Below are 25,178 nucleotides of genomic sequence, written 5' to 3'. Positions count from 1 at the left end.
GTCCAGAAATATTTGGACAGTGACACAATTTTCGCGAGTTGGGCTCTGCATGCCACCACATTGGATTTGAAATGAAACCTCTACAACAGAATTCAAGTGCAGATTGTAACGTTTAATTTGAAGGTTTGAACAAAAATATCTGATAGAAATTGTAGGAATTGTACACATTTCTTTACAAACACTCCACATTTTAGGAGGTCAAAAGTAATTGGACAAATAAACCAAACCCGAAAAAAATTTTTTAGTTTCAATATTTTGTTGCGAATCCTTTGGAGGCAATCACTGCCTTAAGTCTGGAACCCATGGACATCACCAAACGCTGGGTTTGCTCCTTCTTAATGCTTTGCCAGGCCTTTACAGCCGCAGCCTTCAGGTCTTGCTTGTTTGTGGGTCTTTCCGTCTTAAGTCTGGATTTGAGCAAGTGAAATGCATGCTCAATTGGGTTAAGATCTGGTGATTGACTTGGCCATTGCAGAATGTTCCACTTTTTTGCACTCATGAACTCCTGGGTAGCTTTGGCTGTATGCTTGGGGTCATTGTCCATCTGTACTATGAAGCGCCGTCCGATCAACTTTGCGGCATTTGGCTGAATCTGGGCTGAAAGTATATCCCGGTACACTTCAGAATTCATCCGGCTACTCTTGTCTGCTGTTATGTCATCAATAAACACAAGTGACCCAGTGCCATTGAAAGCCATGCATGCCCATGCCATCACGTTGCCTCCACCATGTTTTACAGAGGATGTGGTGTGCCTTGGATCATGTGCCATTCCCTTTCTTCTCCAAACTTTTTTCTTCCCATCATTCTGGTACAGTTTGATCTTGGTCTCATCTGTCCATAGAATACTTTTCCAGAACTGAGCTGGCTTCATGAGGTGTTTTTCAGCAAATTTAACTCTGGCCTGTCTATTTTTGGAATTGATGAATGGTTTGCATCTAGATGTGAACCCTTTGTATTTACTTTCATGGAGTCTTCTCTTTACTGCTGACTTAGAGACAGATACACCTACTTCACTGAGAGTGTTCTGGACTTCAGTTGATGTTGTGAACGGGTTCTTCTTCACCAAAGAAAGTATGCGGCGATCATCCACCACTGTTGTCATCCGTGGACGCCCAGGCCTTTTTGAGTTCCCAAGCTCAACAGTCAATTTTTTTTTCCTCAGAATGTACCCGACTGTTGATTTTGCTACTCCAAGCATGTCTGCTATCTCTCTGATGGATTTTTTCTTTTTTTTCAGCCTCAGGATGTTCTGCTTCACCTCAATTGAGAGTTCCTTAGACCGCATGTTGTCTGGTCACAGCAACAGCTTCCAAATGCAAAACCACACACCTGTAATCAATCCCAGACCTTTTAACTACTTCATTGATTACAGGTTAACGAGGGAGACGCCTTCAGAGTTAATTGCAGCCCTTAGAGTCCCTTGTCCAATTACTTTTGGTCCCTTGAAAAAGAGGAGGCTATGCATTACAGAGCTATGATTCCTAAACCCTTTCTCCGATTTGGATGTGAAAACTCTCATATTGCAGCTGGGAGTGTGCACTTTCAGCCCATATTATATATATAATTGTATTTCTGAACATGTTTTTGTAAACAGCTAAAATAACAAAACTTGTGTCACTGTCCAAATATTTCTGGACCTAACTGTATTTGATCATCCCTAATTGCAATCAGTCACTGGATCTGTTTTCCATATACTCCAATATTAAAAATGAAAACGGATCCAGTTGAAATATCCGTTATTTAAAAACAGCCACAAAAGTTGTGTCTGCCCAACTTTTTTTTTGCTAAGGGAACATGTGAACATAGCCTAAGAGGCATGCACCTCTTGAGAAATCGTGAGTGTCTGACTCTAGCATGTCCCCTCATCAAGATGGGTAGGAAAATTGCCAGTCTTCATGAATCGGGGATCTAGCCTATAAGCCAGAGGTCTCAAACACGCGGGACGCATGCGGCCCCTGAGGCTCCTTGTTGCAGCCCGCAGACCCCGTGACGATTGCTACTCTATGCCAGGAGTCGGCACCGGCAGGGCTTTACTACAACTGAATCACTTGCGATGCTGCGCAAAGGAGCAGTCTGCATTATACCAATGGCTGCTGCCCGCCAATCGGATGCAAGAAAGAGACATCGCTGTATGACGTCACCTCCTGGCACCTGATTGGCAGGCAGCAGCCATCTCCTCTGCGCGGCACTGCAAATGATTTAATTGTAGTAAAGTCCTGCTGGCGCTGGCCCCGGGCATAGAGCAGCGATCTTCACGGGCCACAACAAGCAGGTACGTTTTCACGATCAGGACCCGCCGCGTCTTAGATGCGGTGGGTCCTGACCTGCGGGGTGGCAAGTCTCCTCCTTAGGAAACCGCAGCTGCCCGTGCCTGAGATCAGGGTTCGAGGTGCTGCGGTCTACGTTGTGTTCTCCCTAGGGAGGGCATGCGACTCCGCAGCATAAATTTACATGCTGCAACCTCTTCTGCAAGCCGCACTGCGAGTCAGTTTTCACTGCTGGCCGCAAAAGCACAGTGTGCATGGGATTTTTAGAAATCCCATCCACTCTGCTTGTACTGTACAATGCAGCAATTTGTATGAAGCTGAAACATGCTACATTCAAAACGCTCCAAACACTGATCATGGAACGGGAACGGAGGAAAGGAGGAGGAGAATTATTATTATTATTTTTATTTTTTTTGCGTAATACTAAAGATTGGGCACAATACTACAAAGCACTGTACTACAGAGCACAGTACTACAAGGATGGGCACAATACTACAGAGCACAGTACTACAAGGATGGGCACAATATTACAGAGCACAATACTAAAGAGCACAGTACTACAGAGCAAAGTACTACAAGGATGGGCACAGTACTACAGAGCACAAGACTACAGAGCACAGTACTACAAGGATGGGCACAGTACAACAGAGCACAATACTACAGAGCACAGTACTACAAGGATGGGCACAATACTACAGAGCACATTACTACAAGGATGGGCACAATACTACAGAGCACATTACAAGGATGGGCACAATACTACAGAGCACAATACTACAGCGCACAGTACTACAGAGCACAGTACTACAAGGATGGGCACAGTACTACAGAGCACAATACTACAGAGCACAGTACTACAAGGATGGGCACAATACTACAGAGCACATTACTACAAGGATGGGCACAATACTACAGAGCACATTACTACAAGGATGGGCACAATACTACAGAGCACATTACAAGGATGGGCACAATACTACAGAGCACAATACTACAGCGCACAGTACTACAGAGCACAGTACTACAAGGATGGGCACAGTACTACAGAGCACAATACTACAGAGCACAGTACTACAAGGATGGGCACAATACTACAGAGCACATTACTACAAGGATGGGCACAATACTACAGAGCACATTACAAGGATGGGCACATTACTACAAGGATGGGCACAATACTACAAGGATGAGCACAATACTACTGGGTACAATACTACAAGGATGGGCACAATACTACAAGGATGAGAACCTTACTACAGGCCACACAGATGGGGGACATTACTACAAGATGTTGGCTAAGATTACTATATGATGCTGCTAATTGTAAAACAATATTACAAGAAGGTGATAAAATGTAAAAAAAAATTCAAAATAAAGCATGATTTTTTTTGCCATTAAAAATGCTTTTTTTTATATATATAAGCTTATCTAAACAAAAAAGTGCAGGTTTGTTATAATAAACAAGCAAAAAATGTTCAAGAAAGTGATCCAAAGGTGTATAGAAAAAGAACATGGATTCATTAAAAATATCACTTTGTCCTGCAAAGAATGCGGTCCCTCTCAATTTTTTTTTTCTATATGCGGCCCATACACTCAGCTGAGTTTGAGACCCATGCTATAAGCTATATATATATATATATATATATATATATATATATATATATATATATATATATATAAAAATCTGAAAGCACATAAGGGTGTCTCGTGCACTGTATAACTCTTACATGCTTTCACCATGTGCAAGCTAGAGCGGCACCTTCCTTTACTTCCAGGATGTAGTAATCAAGGCCCTAATATTTGGACGTCCGGGAGGAGTGGGTCCCAGTACCTCTGGAAATCTGGAACTGAGGATGCCCATCAGGAAAGAAAGAAAGGAAGGTTACGAAAGAGGTGCAGAGTGTGTTACAGAAGGGGAATAAGAAAATATAACTTCGCAACTTGGCAATGCGACAGCTGCCAGAAAACCTGGCCTATTTATAAAAAAGAGTTTCAAAGTCTAATACACATCCATGGACTACTAAATTTATTTCTTACTAAAGGGGGCCTTACACGCAGCGATATCGCTAGCACCCGCCCCCGTCGTTTGTGCGTCACTGGCAAATCGCTGCCCGTGGCGCACAAAATCATTAGGAGCCGTCACACGTACTTACCGGCCTAGCGACGTTGCTGTTGCCGGCGAACCGCCTCCTTTCTAAGGGGGTGGTTAGTGCGGCGTCACTAAGCGACCGCCCAATTGAAGCGGAGGGGCGGAGATGAGCGGCCGTAACCTTCCGCCCACCTTCTTCCTTCTGCATTGCTGGCGGCCGCAGGTACGATGTTGTTTGTCGTTCCCGGGGTGTCACACGTAGCGATGTGTGCTGCCTCGAGAACGACGAACAACCTGCGTCCTCTACAATCAACGATTTTTTAAAAAGGAACAACGTGTCAACGATGGACGATAAGGTGAGTATTTTCCATCGTTAATGGTCGCTCGTTGGTGTCACACGCAACGACGTCGCTAACGAGGCCGGATATGCGTCATGGAATCCGTGACCCCAGCGATATATCATTAGCGATGTCGTTGCGAGTAACGGGGGCTTTACTCTAATTTATTGCACAAATGGATGTACAGTGGAACCTTGGATTACGAGCATAATTGGTTCTGGGAGTGTGCTCTTAAACCAATTTACTCTTATATCAAAGCAAATTTTCCCATAGGAAATAATTGAAACGCAGACAATTCCTTCCACAACCCAAAAATATTTACTGTATGTATAGAAACTTTAGTAATACAGTGGAACCTTGGATTATGAGCGTAATTGGTTCCACAACCCAAATATATTTACTGTATTTATACAAACTTATTACAGTAATACAATATAATGTACTGTATGCATATAAAATTATTACAGTACACTAATACAAAATACTGTACAGTACAGCAAAAGCACATAATATTTAGATCGTTCTGCTGGACATGCTGAGCATGCGCAGTAGAACGTGACGGGAACCGTCAGCGGATTCCGACGCTTAGCGCATTGCGGCGGAATCCGCCCCCATAGACAATCATTACACACCTTGGCGGATATTAACGGAATCAGTCAAGGTGCGATATTTTAACGACACAAAAAACGTTACATGCAGCGTTCCTTCCGCCCGACGCAGCGTCAAAATAACGACGCTGCGACGTGCAGTGGATGCAACACTGACACTTGCATTAGGGTGCGTCGTCCATACAAGTCTATGGAGAATAGTGCAGTGCATTAACGGACTGCGCTATTCTCCATAGCGGCGGATTGCGCTGAACGCAGGTGTGAAAGCGGCCTTACACGTGCTGATCGGGTTTTTTTTTTCTATATTTACTAATATAGTCTCCTATTTGTCTCCTTTACTGGAGAGACAATTTGTATATTTACTAAAAAAATTGTTTAAAAGAACAGAGAGTCCTCAGTGGTTGATACCTTTTAATGGCTAACTGAAAAGATGGAAATAATCTTTTAAACAATTTTTTTATCTCTACTGGCTAACACGGTACAAAGATATATTTTACTTGTATATTTACTAAGACAAAAAAATTGTTTAAAAGAACAGAGAGTCCTCAGTGGTTGATACCTTTTAATGGCTAACTGAAAAGATGGTAATAATTGCAAGCTTTCGAGACTACTCAGGTCTCTTCATCAGGCATGGTATAACACAAAATCTGAAGAGTCACGTATTTATACACAATTTTTTTTTTTATCTCTACTGGCTAACACGGTACAAAGATATATTTTACTTGTATTTACTAAGACATAATTCTGCTCAGAAATCTAACAAAGAAGCTGCACCAAACCTCGTACTAATACATGGGCATTGGGCATGGCTGGAGCCCAGTGATTCCTGACCCATCCCCCACAGGTCTGACCCTTCTCCAGGAACCGCTGTTCCCTGCACATACGACATCTGATTGGTTGCTTTGTACACGAGCTACACGTGGCCCAATGTCTGTTAGCAATAAAGTTTTTCAGAACGACAAAGTGACGTCACTCTTCCGGCGCAGTCACGTGTGACAGGTAAACAGTCCGGTGTCAGCAGTGAGTTTCCCGGGGCTGTGCGCCGCTCTTTCGCTGTATGGTGGTGCCCCAGCAAGCGGGTGATGCTCCGACTGCCCCGGAGCGGGAGGACGAGGATGACGACGAGCTCCTGCTGCTGATGACGACTTCGGTGATGATCGCACAGAAGACGCCGCCGGTCACCGCGGAGCAGACGGTGCTGCAGACGTTCTTCTCCCACCTCGGACACTTCTCCTATGACAAGGCCAAGGACAATGTGGAGCGCGAGAAAGAGGCCAACAAGACGGCGGGGTCATCATGGTCCAACACGCTGTCTGCACTGGCTCACCTGGCGGCCGCGGAGAAGGCGTATCACAGCATGAGCTTCCTGGGCCAGAAGCCGGGTGAGTCCTAGTGTGCCCGTACTCCCGGGCAAGGGGCGCTGCGCTGTGTGCCCGTACTCCCGGGCAAGGGGCGCTGCGCTGTGTGCCCGTACTCCCGGGCAAGGGGCGCTGCGCTGTGTGCCCGTACTCCCGGGCAAGGGGCACTGCGCTGTGTGCCCGTACTCCCGGGCAAGGGGCACTGCGCTGTGTGCCCGTACTCCCGGGCAAGGGGCACTGCGCTGTGTGCCCGTACTCCCGGGCAAGGGGCACTGCGCTGTGTGCCCGTACTCCCGGGCAAGGGGCACTGCGCTCTGTGCCCATACTCCCGGGCAAGGGGCAATGCGCTGTGTGCCCGTACTCCCGGGCAAGGGGCACTGCGCTGTGTGCCCGTACTCCCGGGCAAGGGGCACTGCGCTGTGTGCCCGTACTCCCGGGCAAGGGGCACTGCGCTGTGTGCCCGTACTCCCGGGCAAGGGGCACTGCGCTGTGTGCCCGTACTCCCGGGCAAGGGGCACTGCGCTGTGTGCCCGTACTCCCGGGCAAGGGGCACTGCGCTGTGTGCCCGTACTCCCGGGCAAGGGGCACTGCGCTGTGTGCCCGTACTCCCGGGCAAGGGGCACTGCGCTGTGTGCCCGTACTCCCGGGCAAGGGGCACTGCGCTGTGTGCCCGTACTCCCGGGCAAGGGGCACTGCGCTGTGTGCCCGTACTCCCGGGCAAGGGGCACTGCGCTGTGTGCCCGTACTCCCGGGCAAGGGGCACTGCGCTGTGTGCCCGTACTCCCGGGCAAGGGGCACTGCGCTGTGTGCCCGTACTCCCGGGCAAGGGGCACTGCGCTGTGTGCCCGTACTCCCGGGCAAGGGGCACTGCGCTGTGTGCCCGTACTCCCGGGCAAGGGGCACTGCGCTGTGTGCCCGTACTCCCGGGCAAGGGGCACTGCGCTGTGTGCCCGTACTCCCGGGCAAGGGGCAATGCGCTGTGTGCCCGTACTCCCGGGCAAGGGGCAATGCGCTGTGTGCCCGTACTCCCGGGCAAGGGGCAATGCGCTGTGTGCCCGTACTCCCGGCCCGCCAGCCAAGGTAGTCCTACTCCCTGAGAAAAGGGCACTGTGTGTGTGTGTGTGTGTGTGTGTGTGTGTTCCCAGTCCCCGAGCAAATGGCACTGTGTGCCTGTACTTCTAGCCCCCGAGCAAGTTAGTCCCAGTTGCCGAGCAAGGGGCGCTGCACTGTGGGCCTGAGCTCTTGGCCCGCTGAGCAAGGGGCCCTGTGGGCCGAGGGATGGGGAATGATGGCTACCCAATCACTAATGATGATTGTGTGTCCGCGTGATATATATGGCATACTACTGCATCTGTCTGATCACGTGAGCACGGCTACTGTTCCTGTGTCATCAGCAGTTATAATACACAGCTGGCTCCTGCTGGAGCTGCCACTGCCGGGCTTTGCCATCTACTTGCACCACTAAAGCAGATGGGCTCTGACCACCCTCAGTCCACTGCCTCTACTAGCAGCTTTGAGGATAAAAAAATGCCGCTGCTCCGAACTGCGAGTCTTTAGGAGCACATCTTTCTCACAAAGCAGGAGCCCGAAGATGGGTAGTGGTGTGCTCATGGAAAGTAGACAACTGTTTAATGGGATTGTGTGCAGCCCATGAGAGAATGGGACTACAACACAAGCATTGTACAAAATCCATATATGTAGCTTTTCTTCCTTGGTACAATGCTGCTGACGGGGTCTCTTTAACACTAGAACTACTGAGGTAGTCATTTTGACTACTTTGCACCATGTATTTCTATATAGGTGTCACGAGTCCAGTAGTTCTAGTGCTAAACTGAAGTATAAGTAAAGTACAGACATGGCCATATTGGGGCTGTCATACTAATTAACATCATACTTGAGGTGAAGAAATCCTGTGTGTGTGTATATAAATATTTTAATCTGTGATTGGGGGGCGGGCCCTGTGGGGTGTGATTGTGCTGCTACCTCTGGCGCTATCCACTTGCGCAGATTGATCTCCTGGCAATGTTCAGGAAAATAGTGCTGACAGTTCTGCATGCGCAGATTGCTTAGTGCCACCAGCGCCCTTTTACTAAATTCCACCATGAGATCAAGCCGTGCATCCGCCACTCGTGGCTAGAATTGCTTCATCAGGAACCTTAAATAAGGATGAACAAAAGACACCCAGAGGTAGCGGCGAGGCTGTAAAAGAGCTAAAGACCCTTCCTGCAGGCCTGCCACGATGTGGAAAGATATGAATAGCAGAAAACTTCATACACAGATTAAAGAAAATATACTAAATGGAGTTCTTCACGTCCGGGATTTTATCCAGTATGACAGCACCATAAATGTCTGATAGATGCCTTTTCAAAACCTGAGGCCCTTACCCATGTGGAGAACGAGGTCCCCTGACACTTATCAAATGAAAAACTGGCAATACAAGTATATGGTTGCATTTAAAAAAAAACTGATCTGCAATGCATCTGATTACTATGGATGAATTGGTATAGTTGACCTCAAATTGTATTTGATCATACACATTAATGTTGGTGTATAAAAATGGAGGTCACACAAGGCTATTGTGTTTTGGGTTGGGAATAGGGATGATTGAATACCCGATTATTCGCTTCGCCGAATATCCAATTAATACCTCGCCGCTATTCGAGTATTCGCGAATATTCGACACCCCCCCCCCCCCATGCACGTCTATGGGAAACCAGAATAATTTCACGTTAGACCCGTCGGTGACCTGTGGTGACTGAGGAAGAGGCTGAAATGGATGGGAAAAGGCTGAAACAGTATGGGCACAGCCAGTAGAAGGTGCCGGACTGCATTTATCCCCCACCCGATTCATCCAAGATAACAGGATGCACACTAACGCGCCGCCCGCATTCACCCTCTTCCTCTGATTTCTGTCGAATGTGTCATGGCACATGCGACAGAAAAACTCCTCCCCGGGTCTAGCTGTGTGTTTCCCTCCCCCCCCCCCCCCAATTTACAATAAATTAGTGAGAGGGAATGTTTTGGTGAGTTTTTTGTTTTGTTTTTTTTTTTTTAATATACTTTTATTACTGACCGTTGGTGATGTCGGGTATCTGATGGACGCCATGACATCACCAACTGCTGGGCTTTATGTCAGGTGACATTACACATCTGGTATCGACCCCATTTATTTCCCTGTTTGCCACCGCACCAGGGCATGAGATGGATGCGCCACTTTGTGGGTAGCTGAGGCCTGCTATATTTTTTTTTTTTTTTTTTTTTTTTTTGGCTGGGAAGGGCCAATAACTATAAACCTTCCCACCCTGAGAATACCAGACCACAGCTGTCCTTGGCTGGTGAACCATTTTTGGGGAACCCCCATTATTTTTTTTTTTTTGTTTTTTTTTTTTTGTTTGTTTTTTTTTTAATTTATTATTTATAAAAAAAAAAAAAAAAAAAAAGCCTGTTGGCCCTCCAAATTGGGTCCCCACCAAGGTAAAGCTGCCAGCTGTGGGCTACTGGCTGCAGCCATCTGCTTTACCCTGGCTGGCTATCAAAAATTGCTTTTTTTTTTTTTTTTTTTTTTTTTTTTTTTTTTGGCTAAATACAAGGCTAGGCACCCTTTTAGTGCCACATGAAAGTCACTAAAGAGTGCCAGCCTAGAATATGCAGGGAGGTGGAACATATTGGTCTGCCTGTCTTATCCATCCCTCTATCGGAAGGATGGATATTACAGCTTTTATTTGTGATGTATGTGTCCAACCCCCCCACTCCCAACAGTATGTGTGATGGAGCAGTAACCCTGCGGGAGCTTTGATCTGAGTTCTCGCAGGGTCACTGCCGGTCAGTGACGTCACTCTGAGTTGTGCTTTACGGCAGCACTGAAGTTCTCGCGAGCGGTAATGTGTTGACATCACCAACCGTGAGAAATGACCTGGAGTTGCCTCTGCACCATCGTTCATGGAATGAGGCTGTATTGAGCACTCGCTCACAGACGTCACTGAATCAGTGGGGATTACACCGGACCTGGATATTTGGGGGGTTAATAAAGTGGTAACAGGTTTTTTTTGTTTTTTGTTTTTTTTTTTTTTTATTTTTGGGTGATTTCAAATAAAGGATTTTTCGTTGTTGTTATTTAGTTTACCTACAGATTTGTGATGGCGTGTCATAGATGCTGCCATTACTAATCTTGGACTTAGTGGCAGCTATGGGCTGACATTAACTCCTTATTACCCTGATTGCCACCGCATAACAGCAATCTGGAAGGGCCGGTGACACGCTGGGACTGTCGCATCTAATGGATGCAACATTCTCTGGGCAGCAGCGAGCTGATATTCTCGGCTGCGAGAGGGGGGGGGCCGTAACCATGGCCCTTGCCCTCCCCAGCCTGAGAATACCGGCCCGCTGCTGTGTGCTTACCTCGGCTGGGTATTATTTGGGGGGGATACCGCAAGTCGTTGTTTTTACTATTTATTTTACTACGCTATATTGACCCGCCCACTGGCGGCTGTGATTGGTTGCAGTCAGACACGCCCCCACGCTAAGTGATAGCTGTCTTACTGCAACCAATCACAGGCGCCGGTGGGCAGGGGAAGCATCGAATACGAGATGGAATAATGTGCAGCCGGCATTTTCAAAAGAGTAAAAGCCGCCACAGTGTGACAGCCGTGCAGCGCCGTACCCGTGATCGGTGAGTAAGAAAGAGAGAGGGAGAGACCGACTGACCAAAATGGCCTCTGGCTTATATAGCCCCTATGACGCCGTGCGACCAAGCCAATCACAGTAACACCACAACAAAGATGGCTGCGGCGTTACTGTGAGGGCAAGCAACATTATTATTATTTATTATTATAGCGCCATTTATTCCATGGCGCTTTACAAGTGAAGAGGGTATACGTACAACAATCATTAACAGCACAAGACAGACTGGTATAGGAGGAGAGAGGACCCTGCCCGCGAGGGCTCAGTCTACAGGGAATGGGTGATGGTACAATAGGTGAAGACAGAGCTGGTTGCGCAGTGGTGTACTGGACTGAGGGCTATTGTAGGTTGTAGGCTTGTTGGAAGAGTTGGGTCTTGAGGTTCCTCTTGAAGTTGAAGATCAGATGTGTTCATTGGCTGGAAAAAGGCGCTGGGAAGTCCAGAAATGAAAATATCGGAGGGAATACCATATTATCCATCGGATAGCGAATACCTTGAATACCCCATTATCCGTCGGATGCTGAATAGTAGCAAATACATTCGCTCATCCCTGGTTGGGAAACCCACTGACGATCAAGGTACAGACCGCAATATATGGACTAAGTTTCACGGACGCCTGCATGAGCTCTTAGATCAATGTGCAATATTCGTGGAATGTTGCTTGGACAAGCTCTTTTAATGGTGTAAAATACAGAGCACGTTCTGGATGCATTCAGTGCCTAATTTACATTTTAATGATGGCATCTGTAATAACCTAATTTGTCCACTTATGTTCTGTGTGTTATGTACACGAGACATTGGTTTACTCTTGATCTTGTGGGGATGGATGGATGGACTCGGAGCTATTGTTTAATAGACCATATATTTAGAACTCCCTCCAGCCAGTGTAACCACTGTGTGCAGACATTTCCCATTGTTCATGGTTACTTCTCATTGTCCTTCCAGTGTCCTTTTGCTTACACCAGTGTCCGGACTTTTGTTTTTTCAGGTGGTCAGTCATTCTTCAGCAGGAAGGATTCTTTCAGAACGAATTACACCTCATTGTACAACGAACTGAAGAAGGTAGTCACCATTGGTAAAAATGCCACTGGTGGGACAGCTCCCCACTTGGAAGAACTGCTTTCACATCTGTCAGAACAGCTCTGCTTTTTTGTTCAGGCTCGAATGGAAATTGCAGATTTCTATGAGAAAATGTACACTCTGAGCAGTCAAAAGTTTGTGAACACAGAGGAACTGGTGAACATTTTAGATTCCATACTAAAGAAGTACGACTCCAGGTGGGAACTATTTTCTTATTATACCAGAACTTTGTGTGTGTGTGTGTGTGTGTGTGTGTGTGTCTCCACAACATCATCAGCATCTTCTTCTTACCACTAATACTCCTTAGTGGTAAGGGGAAGATGCCGATGTTGTGGACACACACACACACACGTCTCCAAAATATCATCGGCATGTTCTCCTTAACAGGTGTGTGTGTGTGTCTAGTACTTTAATAACCCAAAACTGCCATATTTTTTTAAGCCTCACCCAGAATCTGACAGGTAGATGTATATAACCAATGTCTAATCTAATACAATCCTACGGTATGTAAGGTACCAGTTCCCTTATGTGATAAAATGTTGATGGGTGTTTTCCACTTTTACAAAAGTGTACCCCCCCAACAATTCCAGAAATTGGCAGGGGGGAATGGGGTTAGTCTGATTCCCTTTCCTGGTATTTTCCTGCTGCTACTCCTCTCGTTTTGGCTGCAGCAGCGATGTCTCATTGACAGCTCACATTCGGGACTTGCTCACATGAGCGTATAAATTGGATGAGTGATTACTGTGTTGTGTTTTTTGTGTGGTTTGTGGTTGTTTTTTTTTTTTTTTTTTTTTTTTTTATTTTCACTAACAGGATATGTCTTTGAAACAAAAATCATAGCATGCTGCACTTTCATTCTGAAATCGGATGGGTGTAAGGGAAAAAAAAACTTAGATGCTATACTAAGCCACAGTAGACAATCCGAATTTTCTGGATATGTTGCATTTCTGTAGCATAGAAAAAAAAAAATGTAAATGATCTAAAGGGGTTATCTGGCTTTTTTTTTTTTTTTTTTCTTTTTTTTTTCTTGCTACATAGGGGTAGGGAACAGCCCCTCTCCCCCCCGCTCAGAGCGGTCCGATCCTGTCATCATTTTGCTGCTTCCTGTGACGTCATGTCGACAGGGGCAGGACGTTGTTGACGGGCAGCACAGCCAACTTCATATTGCTTTTTCCGCACCGTCCCACGCATTCCGTAGTGCAGTGGTCTGAAAGATGCTGCCGGTATGCTGCATGCGTGCGGCTCCTGATGCTGCTCGCGGCGCGCAGGCCCATGGCCCTATTGCTTGATTGCTGCCTGTGCTAGGGGCCCGTGCAGTTAGTGTGTTTATATCAGATGACAGCGTTCCAGTTGCTGTGCAGGGCCTAGCTCTTTATACAGCTACTGCAATGATCAGCCACTGGCCAATCAGAGGCATGCAGCAGATCACTGGAGAACCTGTACAGAGAGCTAGTTTCCTGCGCAGCGCCAGGGAATCTGTCCTCTGATATAAAGCGCTTTCAGCTGCAGCCCCTGATGCTGCTTGCGGTCCGCAGGCCTGTGGCCCCTTTGCTGATTGCTGCCTGTGCCGCTGCTGACAGAGCTTTAGATCAGAAGACAGATTTCCCCAACGCTGCTCAGACGCGAGCTTTGTATACAGGTACTGCAATTATCAGCCGTCGGCCAACCAGAGGTCAGCAGCGGATCACTGGAAAAGCTGTAAAGGGAGCTTGCGTCTGAGCAGCGCCGGGGAATCTGTCCTCTGATATAAAGCTGTGTCCCTGGCGGCCCCTGTACTGGTAGCATTGTTCAAGGGGGTTGCGGCTGCAAGAAGCAGACAGGACACAGAGGGAACAAGAACAGGTGCGAAGATTATTTATTTATTTTTTTGCGTGTGTGTGTGACTGGCATAATATGGGACACTACTACAGGATGCAGCATTGCTACAAGACGTCCAGGTAAGGGGACATTACTGCAAGAAGAGTACCAGGAAAGAGGACATTACTATAGGATGGGGCACATTACTATAGGATGGACACATTTATTACAAGATGGGCACATTATTACAGGATGGGGGCATTACTATAGGATGGGCACATATTGTCCTCTGTTCGATGGGCAGAATACTGACAACCAATGAGTGTGCAGAGGGCGGTGCCTGACTGAGGCTGGGCGGTGCCAGCTCTGACTGAGAGGTTTGTAACCAAGGACAGGAAAGTCAAGTTTGATTGAGCTGAAGATAGATAAAGCGTATGCAGAGAATAAAGTGATAATTCTAGAGGAACAAAAGTTAGAAAACAAAAAAAAAATAATGTAGGGGTGTTTTATAAAAAAATATAGCACAGATTAGCTTACAAAAATTTTTTGGAGTTTGATAGACAACTCCTTTTATTAGGTGTGGAGTTTGCACACTGAGAGGAAAAATCGTACTACTTTCTGGATGAATATCAGAATGATGTTTTATACTTTACTTTTACCACAGCCTCAGTGACTGATCTTGATGGTTTGTGCCATCTGCAGCAGAGCCTCTGAGCTCAGTGATTGTCTGCAGCAGTGATGTGAATTGGCCACATTTTGTCACTGCTGCAGACAATCGCTGAGACTAGAGCAGCAGTGGGGAGGATGAGTACAATCTGAATGTTTTACATGCTAGCAATCGTTTGGGGTTTACATTTCTAAAAAGTGAAAACCCCTCTAACTCTCTTGATTGCTGAATACATCCTGCTTGAAGTAATCCATGTGTATGTATAATTTTGTTTTATTCTTTTGGTTTGTAGGTTTCACCATCCTATACTGTCTCCCCTAGAAAATGGTTTCCAGCTTGAAGTTGATGTTCTCGTGCATCTTTTGAAGGCCCAGAGCCTAATATTTGAGTGGAAGTTCCTCTTGTCCCTCGTTAATTTGCACAATGCACATACTAAGCTACAAAGTTGGGGTCAGATATTTGAAAAACAGAAGGAGACTAAAAAGCATCTCTTTGGAGGCCAATCTCAGAAAGCGGTGCAGCCACCCCATCTTTTTTCATGGCTCCTAAAATTTAAAAACGTCCTGCTTGCCAAGTTCAGCTTTTACTTCCATGAAGCATTAAGCAGACAGACCTCCGAGATGAAGACCCTGACTGCTAAAACAAATCCGGATTACTTTGGAAAAATATCCAGCTTTATTAGAAAATACGATGCAGTCAACGTGTCCTTAATTTTTGACAACCGGGGATCCGAAAGCTTTCAGGGTCATGGGTATCATCATCCGGATTCTTACAGAGAAGCCCCAAAAGGGGTTGACCAATATCCTGCAGTGGTGTCTCTTCCAATGGAGAGGCCAGCGGTTCACTGGCCAAATGTTATTATGATTATGACTGAAAAGAGTTTAGATCTAAACACTTTAGAAAAGGTTGTCCACTTCTATGATGACAAAGTGCAAAGTACGTATTTTCTGACACGACCTGAGCCACATTTTACCATTGTGGTCATTTTTGATTCAAAGAAATCTGAAAAAGACTCCCACTTCATATCTTTTCTAAATGAGCTGTCTCAGTCTCTGAAATCCTCCAGGGTATATGCAAGCTTAAAGCCGGGCTCAAAGAGTTAAAACCAGGAGTGCAGGCTAGTATGCTAAAAAGGGTAACTTCAAACCCGTAGTGGTATCTGTTTTTATTGACTTATCTGGGGAAGAAAAATAAAGGCTATCTGATCTCTCTACTACATGACTGATGCTGGCCATACACATTAGATGAACTTGCGCAGAACTGGCTCTAATGCATATAGGAGTCTCTCAATTGCATATCCTATTAGAAAGAAGGATCAGGCATGTTTCCTTTCAACATGCCTGATCCTTTCTCACTGGAGATAAGCCACTGTACTAGGTGTCTGGCAGCAGCTTATTCCTCTTCCTTATTGAGTACATATGCACACAGAACAAGTATTTGACCACCGCTATCTATCTAAGCATATATGTGGGTAACTCTCCTGGGAAAAAAAAAAATAAAATCCAAAACGCTCAACAAATGTAGAAAAAAATGAACGTCTGTTGCAATGTCAAAATGACATGCTCATTTGTTCAGTCTTTTGAGCTTGTGTTAACCACTTCAGGCTACAAAAGCTTCATAGATCTTAAAGAAGTGACGTGACCATTCTTCCGGCGGCTTCTGCTTGGAAATCACTCGGTATGTTATATGAAACAAAAAAGACTCTTTAGGAAAAATAACACTAGCGGTATTTCTCCTGAAGCATATTCTGCATTCTGTGGTGTCTAAAAGTTGATGTGATGGCCAGCTTTAGACAAGAGCCTGCACATTTGTTCATACTAGGCATGGATTTGCTAATGGCTTTCACCCTGTTGGTCATCTGTTCACAGCAGTACAAATAGAAAAATACCTATGAAGGGCACATACAAACAATTCAAAGTTATAGTAAAGAATTTGTGCCTTTCCATATCATGTATGTTAGTCACTGGCTGTGGTTTACTCGACAGGTGTGTTTTTTTTTTTTTTTGTTTTTTTTTTTTCTCTCTCGTTATTTCTTCTTTTAACAGGGAACGAGCCATGGATCATTTTACATTCTAGAGGTGGACTCCTGAAGCTCCGCAGAGCTGCCAAATGCAATATATCATCCAAAGAGCGTACACTCACTAGTCAGTTGTGTGGGTTTTATGGTTCACAGTCCTATTTTGTTGTTATGTTTTTTTGGGTTTTTTTTTTTTTTTAACATCTTATCTGTATGATCCGACCAGGATAAAGACAAAAAAATTTAAACTGTCTACTATTGTGGTAAAAATCAGAGTGACATGCTGGCAGTGATTTATCCCATTTTTATTGTATAAGTTATGTCTTTCAGCTTGATTTTATACGTTTGTGTTCTACTGAATCAGCAGTGGCCTTGTGCAGGGGCATTGCGGCTTTCTATTATGTGTTCAGTTCATGTTCTAGGAGTAGGTGGCCTCATCCCTGTTCACCACATGTCCTGAAGGACGACTGACTCGCTGACCAGGGCTTTGTTCTTCACAGGTACCTCCATGAATGCATTGAGGGATACAGTCAGGAATCATTGTTTTTATGTCTACATTGCAATGAGTAGAGGTTACATCTAAGGTTAAGGACACACGGCGAGCATGTAGAATGCGATAAAAAAAATTGCATTCCACTCAGACCAATGTTACTCTATGGGGCATGTAGGGTTGTTTTTTTTTTTTTTTCTTTCTCCAGCCCTAATCGGATCGAGAAAACAATTGCAGCATGCTGCGGGAGGAATCCAATCTGTCTTTCTCTCACACCCATTCAAGTCTATGGGTGCCAGAGAAACATTGCACTGCACTTGGATGACACCGGAATGCAGTGCGATAATCGCATCAGCTGATAATGGAGGAGATAGGGAGATTAGTCCCTCCCTCTCCTCCGCAGCTGTGATCCTATCTCAGCACAGTCTCATGACACTCGGTTTATACTCGCAGCAGAGCAGAAGCCGAGTGTCATTAGCATAACACATCGGATGCTAAATGCCAGTGTGTCCTTGGGCTTGCTCCCACTTGTGTATAAATCGGACAAGTGCAATGTGAGGAAAAAAATCACATTGCACTTGCACCAGTAATATTCAATGAGGCAGAGCATATCTCTTCCCCTTCCCCCCCCCCCCCCCACTCCCCATCTTCTTCTTTTCTTTTATAATATTGTACACACTTGTCTGACTCCAGATTAATAAGGTTCATGTCCGAAGGTAAACTGCCTAGTTGTCCCGGTTTATGTGGGTGCAGAAGATGAGGTTGCACTAGCCCTTTATTGTCCTACAAGTCAGCTGAGCATATTCTAGTGTGAAAAAATAAAGCACAATAGGAGTAGCAGGAAAATGCACCATTGCTCCAAAATTCCTGTACTTCACCAGTATTGTGGAACATTGTTTTTAAAGTTTCTATACCTTTCTACTGATGACTACTACTGGTAGCTGCTATCTCAGTGCAGGAAACTCGGTCTCTTAATTTATATATTTATGTTTTCGTGACTGGAATGACTCTGTGAAAACTGGGTTGTGGCCTTAGTTGGGCGTCTACATAAAATGGGTCTTTCCAACAAATATTGTATATTTTTACGTGATACTTTTTAAAGCAATTGTATTGCTTCTACATCCATGCCTATAACAAAAGATGACATCTATTTTTTTTTTTTTTTTTTTTTTTCAGATCTGTTGCTTTTTACACTTTGATATTGCTCATGTGAAATATACATTCTTGCAATATGTTAAAAATTGAACGGGTATAAATACTGCACTAATGGAGAGGTGTAAGAAACTATATGCTGCTGAATTAAAATCAATTTGCAAACTTACTGTTATTTATATTTTTTCTTTTGTAGACACTGCGCTTCATGTTATTTTTCTTTAGTAGTGTGTATGCTCATTGTAAAGGAGTTTTCTGCGTAAAACGAGGCCAATTTGCCTGTCCATAAGATTTACCTAAACTTTATTTTATTTATTTATTTTTTATTTTTTCCCCATTTGAAGGCCATGCTAGTTGTGACCTACATAGCAAGGCCCTTTAAAGTGTCAGTATTGACTTTGATTTCCTACTTCCAAATAGAGTTCCTGACTAATGATGAGCGAGTTCGAAATACTCGGATTTGCGATACACATAAGGAGTACTGTCTAATACTCGCGTATGCATTCCAAATAGCGTGTGCAATGCAAGTCAATGGGGAATACTCGCAATGTAACGAGTAACCTGAATGCTGTACTATTCGTGTGAGTAGCAAATAGTGCGGCATTTTAGTTACTCGTTACGTTGCGAGTATTTCCCATTGACTTGCATTGCACACACTCTTTTGGAATGAATACTTGAGTATTAGACTGTTCTCCTGTGTTGTAACGAGTATTATCGAGTGTATATACAAATAAGTAGTTTATTGTGAAAAAGACACACGCAATATGAATAGATTAAAAACAACTACCACTGAATCAAGGGGGGCATACAATGTGATACAATAGTACAATATATAGGCTGCCAGTAGCCGTGGGAGAGGTGAACATATGATGGTATTGTATTGAAAAAAGCCAAGATAAGTATAATATAGTAATGGAACCCAATGTTCACAGTCCCTAGTAGCCGTGGGAGAGGTCTGCAGTTAAAGGAATAGGTAGAAATGGTAAAAACTAGCCGTGAAAGAGAGAGGTATTGGCTATGATATGATTCTCTAGTCGTTGGAGAGGTGAACAATTCAAACATAATAAGGAGTAACCAACACGCCGGGGTGGATGGACACTACCAGTACTCTATTCAACTGAAAGCTCCAGTGTACAGAAAGAGCCCAGGCATGTGGAAAACCAAGATGCATATCATAACCAAAGGCTATCGATTGCCAAAAAGTACTTAAGCAAGTGCCAAAAAATCTTTTAGCACACATAATGCCAAAAAATATAAAGTGCAAGTGCATACCAATAACAGGTCTCCATATCAGCCAAAAAAGAAATATATGTATGGTAAAAAAAACCGCATACCCACGGATAAAGCCGGCCACTGGTATAAAGTATATAAAAAAAAAAAAAAAAAAAAAAATCACATACTGCACATACCCAGAAAGGAAAGGGATCGCCACCAGTGATTTTTTTTTTTGGCACTTAAGTTCTTTTTGGTAATCGATAGCCTTTGCTTATGATATGTATCTTGGATTTCCACATGCCTGGGTCATGGTTGGGCTCTTTCTGTACACTGGAGCTTTCAGTTGAATAGAGTACTGGTAGTGTCCATCCACCCCGGCGTGTTGGTTACTCCTTATTAGGTTTGAATTGTTCACCTGTCCCACGACTAGAGGATCATATCATAGCCAATACCCCTCTTTCACGGCTAGTTTTTACCATTTCTACCTATTCCTTTAACTGCAGACCTCTCCCCCCCGCTACTAGGGACTGTGAACATTGGGTTCCATTACTATATTATACTTATCTTGGCATTTTTCAATACAATACCATCATATGTTCACCTCTCCCACAGCTACTGGTAGCCTATATAGTGTACTATTGTATCACATTGTATGCCCCCCTTGATTTCAGTGGTAGTTGTTTTTAATCTATTCATATTACTGTTTTGCGTGTGTCTTTTTCATAATAAACTACTTATTTGCATATACACTCGATTGTTCTCCTGTGTTGTACTCTATTATGAGTGGTGCATATACTCCGCCAGCGCAAGTGTGCTGGCGGAGTATTTACCCTGTGGCTCATCCTTTGAGAAATTGTCTCATAGTACTCGTTACAAGTATCACGAATCTGAGTATTTCAAAACTCACTCATTATTACTGATGGTTTTCCTCAATATTATGTAATTAGTGACCTATAAGGCTATGTGCCTACGGGACTCTGTATCTGTGGATTTTTCTGCATCAAAATCCGCAGCTTTCCCTCGGAATCCGCACCTTTTCAAAGTTCCAGGCTGTAGTTGCGTGCGCATATTAAACAGCCGGCCCTGATCACCCTTGGCAACTACAGCCTGGAATGATCATGTGCGGCTGTATTCAGTACGGCCTACTCACTATTCTTCAGCTTTGTGATCTCCTCCTGTCTGCCGGTCAGCTGATCTGTGTAGAGAGCGGTGAGCACAGCGATGACGTCATCGCTGTGCGCGCCGCTAGTCACGCAGGTCAGCTGCCCGGCAGACTGGAGGACATAGCGAAGCTGCACGGAAGTGACTGGTGACTGCCCCACACTCCAGCGGCGCTGCCACCGCCACCACAGACAGGGGGAGAAGCAATGCTGCATGGAGCGAGGAAAGGTGAGTATACATTTTTGTGTGTGTGTGTGTTACAGAATACATGCCATATAGCAGGATGGGGTACATATACAAGGCAGGAGGATCATTACCAGGATGGGGTACCTTAGCAGAGAATGTGGGGACATTATCCCCATAACAGTGTCAGCAGCAGATCCTTGCCCCATAACAGTGTGTCATGACTACATTTTTTTGCTTAAAATTTTATTATCCTATTTTCCTCCTCTAAAACCAGGGTGCGTCTTATAGTCCGAAAAATACGGTAGTAATAGTAAATATCCCCAAGAGAAAGCACTACATTTCTTTCTAATTGAAGGTAAGTGTAGCAGTACATAGAGAATAATAAATTTAAGCATGTACTTTAAATCTTTTTAATATGGTATGTACCTACCACTATAGGACTGATTTTGCACCATGAGAATTGCAGATCAGATAAGAAAATGTGCAGCTGCACCAGTAATAGGATCAACACAAAATGTTGCTGTTCCAGAATGTGATGACTGATTATATTTGAATAAATGTGGGGTTTTTTTTCCTGTTTTTTTGCACAAGGATAAATACGGGTTGTTAGTCAAAATATAAGACATCCCCTGAATATAACCCTTAGCATATGTTTTGGAGCAAAAAAAAACAAAACAAAATATAATATTACATATTTTCTCTTGTGTTTTGACAAAAGTAGCTTCCTCAAAAATAAGCCCTAGCAGGGATTTTCAGAATTTTCGAAGCAAGGCTTAAATATAAGCCCCCTCCCTAAAAAAATAAATAAATAAGCCCTAGTTGCAGTTCAATGATGAAGTGTCCATGCAGCTAACAAGTTGAAGATGCTGCAGGACACTTCATTATAGAAAGCAGACACCCTCAAAAGAGAGACCCCGCAATCATTCTCACCAGACGCCGAGCAGGAGGCCCTGCAGTGGATCTCACACCTGCACACATCAGATCGCACACCCACACAGCCCACATCCAGTGATCCTGAATTCTTCTGCCCAGCAGAATCCTGAGACGCGGGAACACAAGGACCTGCAGCTGCTGATGGCATGCTTACAGGACCTGCAATGCATAACTTCCTCCCATCTTTCCCTGCAGCCAGAATCATTCTGTACTGCTGGATGTTTTGAGTGACTAGTGAGTGTGTATCGATATGCGTGTGTGTGTGCACGCGCGCGATCTGATGTATGTAAGTGTGCCAGCCAAAAGCAGGTGAGGACGGCGTGCAGTATATCTGCTGAGAGGGCCCACTGGAGATCACAGGGATGACCTGGGAGCCACGCAGACGCCCAACCTTGTTTCTCCAAGAATATGACCTACTCCAAAAATAAGCCCTAGTGCTTGGGGGGGGGGGGGGCAAAATAAAATAAAAAATAAGAGAGTCTTATTTTTGGAAAAACGCCGTATATATAATTTATATGCTAGCGATATTTGGCTTTCTAGTGAAATTTCAGGATGATTCTAAAATGTACTCTGACCTTTTCAGGTGAACGTAATGTGACCTTCTCTAAACTTTTGAATGAACATGTTCTCTAACAAGGAGCTTAATGGGAAAATCACAATGGGAGATTGATACATGAATTGTTCAGTAAATTTCAGGTTTCAACTAGAATTGGTATTTTCAACAGTCCTCCTCATCATGCTATTCACATTTTCATAGCATGAGATTAAGACAATATCTAACAATTGATCAACAATACCTGGCCATTGCGAGGCTTCAAGCAGGGTGTTCTCAGATGGAAGTTACCACTGAGCTTAGAGTGTCATCAACAGGTTGCAATAGACAGACTGGAAGAGACACAGAGGTGTAAAAATGGATGTTCTTTGGCAATATCCCACACTGATGACCGCTTCATTGTGAATAATGCCCTTTGGAACTGGATGATGTATGCTGCACAACTTCAGGCACATTTACGAAAGGTGAGAGGTTTAAATCAGCGTGGTCTGCGTTCTAAACTACCTGCAACGGTACCTGACCACACTGCCAGGCACAGGTGTCATCCTCTTGCATGGGCCAAGGAGCATCTACGCTGGACGAGGGACAACCGGGCCTTAGTATTATTCACTGATGAAAGTCTGTTCATGCTAGACAGGAAAAAGCTGTGGATATAAGGGGCGCCATAGGGTCTTACCAGTGTAAAATATGGTGACTTTTTAATAGGAAAACCGCTCACCTAGAATGGTTGTGAGACTCACAACCTGTATAGAAACATATAACATCTGCAGCCGATCCCATGTGCCAAAGGCAGAAGCAAAACAAAAACCAGGATAATTGTGCTATACTCTACGCTGCTGTACAAAGAATCACTCCAAATAATAAAAGCAATGTGGATGGTTTATTCTACGCGTTTCGAAGAGATATCCCCTCTTCTTCCTCAGGAAAAAACACCAATGGATTTTCCTGAGGAAGAAGAGGGGATATCTCTGAAACGCGTAGAATAAACCATCACTATTGCTTTTATTATTTGGAGTGATTCTTTGTACAGCAGCGCGGAGTATACCTCAATTATCCTGTTTTTTTTTTTTTATTCATGCTAAGCAGATATGATGGCCGGCAACAATGTTTGAGATATCAAGAAGAGTTCTATGCATCAGCCACTGTTGACATCAGATGAGCCTTTGGTGGTGGTGTTAGTGTGGGCAGGTGTGTCTAGTCAATACATAACTGCGCTACACTTTGTGAATGGTACAGTGACAAGCCCCTGCTACTTGCATAACAATCGAGTTATTGTGCCTTTGCATGAATAACACCGGCCTAATTTCTTTTTCAAGTACAACAATGCTCCAGCTCATCGAGGTCACATCATTAGGGAATGGCTGCTGGAGACTCGGGCACCTCAAATGGAGTGGCCTACATGTTCGCCAGCCAAGAATCCCATAGAAAAATAATGGTTTCAGCTGAATCAGCATGTGGAGGCTCATAACTCTGCACCCCAAACTTCAATTACCTGAGGACCACCCTGCAAGAAGAATGGGATGCCAGGCCACAGCAAACAATCCCTCGATCTGTGAATATCATGAGACGTTGCTGCCAAGCTGTAATTGATGCTCAAGGCCACATGACAAGAGATGAAATGATGAAATCACCATTACATGCTTCTAATTAAATGCCCTACTTTCATGATAACGCATTACTGCAGCGTGAACTTTTTACGGTTTACATAAATTTCACACCAAAGCTAAATATCCCTAACTTTTTGTGAGTAGTACATATACTGTATGTGTGTATGTGTAATAAATATATAATATATTACACTGCTCAAAAAATAAAGGGAGCACTAAAATATCACATTCTAGATCTCAATGAATGAAATACGTCCAGTTGCAAATCTTTATTCATTACATAGTGAAATGCATTCAGAACAGTAAAATATAAAAATGAGCAATGTAATCAAAATTAATATCCCATGGAGGTCTGAATTTGGAATGATACTCAAAATCAAAGTGGAAAATCAAATTACAGGCTGATCCAACCTCAGTGGAAATGCCTTAAGACAAGGAAATGAGGCTCAGTTGTGTGTGTGGTCTCCACCTGCCTGTATGACCACCCTACAATGCCTGTTCATGCTCCTGATGAGGCAGCTGATGTTCTCCTGAGGGATCTCCTCTCAGACCTTGATTAATGCATAAGTCAATTCCTGGACAGTCTGTGGTGCAAAATGGCGTTGGTGAATGGAATGAGACATGATGTCCCAGATGTGCTCAATTGGGTTCAGGTCTGGGGAACGAACAGGCCAGTCCGAAGCATCAATGCCTTTATCATGCAGGAACTGCTCACACACTTGAGCCACATGAGGTCTAACATTGTAATACATCAGAAGGAACCCAGGGCCTATAGCTCCTGCATATGTATTGTATCGACATAATTATACTGACATGGAGAATCATACTACCAGGTCAGTTTTATGTTTCTGAGAATCTTATCCCGGTACCTAATGACAGTCATGGTATCGCTGGCTAGCACATGGAGTGCTGTACGGCCCTCAAAAGAAATGCCTAACCATACCATTACTGCCCCACTGTCAGGTCATTCTAGAGGATGT

The 25,178-nt window shown here is 44.4% G+C and overlaps 1 protein-coding gene across 1 annotated transcript; it reads left to right on the top strand.

Annotated features, from left to right (window-relative positions):
• Positions 1-6,290: 6,290 nt before the first annotated feature.
• KICS2 (KICSTOR subunit 2) lies at positions 6,291-18,701 on the top strand. Its single transcript, XM_075342450.1, has 3 exons — positions 6,291-6,684; positions 12,329-12,617; positions 15,177-18,701. The coding sequence occupies exons 1-3, from the start codon at positions 6,360-6,362 to the stop codon at positions 15,985-15,987; spliced, it is 1,425 nt and encodes a 474-aa protein (XP_075198565.1). The 5' UTR covers positions 6,291-6,359; the 3' UTR covers positions 15,988-18,701.
• Positions 18,702-25,178: the final 6,477 nt, after the last annotated feature.

The sequence above is a fragment of the Anomaloglossus baeobatrachus genome, chromosome 4, assembly GCF_048569485.1.
Source record: "Anomaloglossus baeobatrachus isolate aAnoBae1 chromosome 4, aAnoBae1.hap1, whole genome shotgun sequence".
Lineage (NCBI taxonomy): Eukaryota > Metazoa > Chordata > Amphibia > Anura > Aromobatidae > Anomaloglossus > Anomaloglossus baeobatrachus.
The sequence above is the reverse complement of the archived record's forward strand: the minus strand, read 5'-3'. Positions and strand labels throughout refer to the sequence as shown.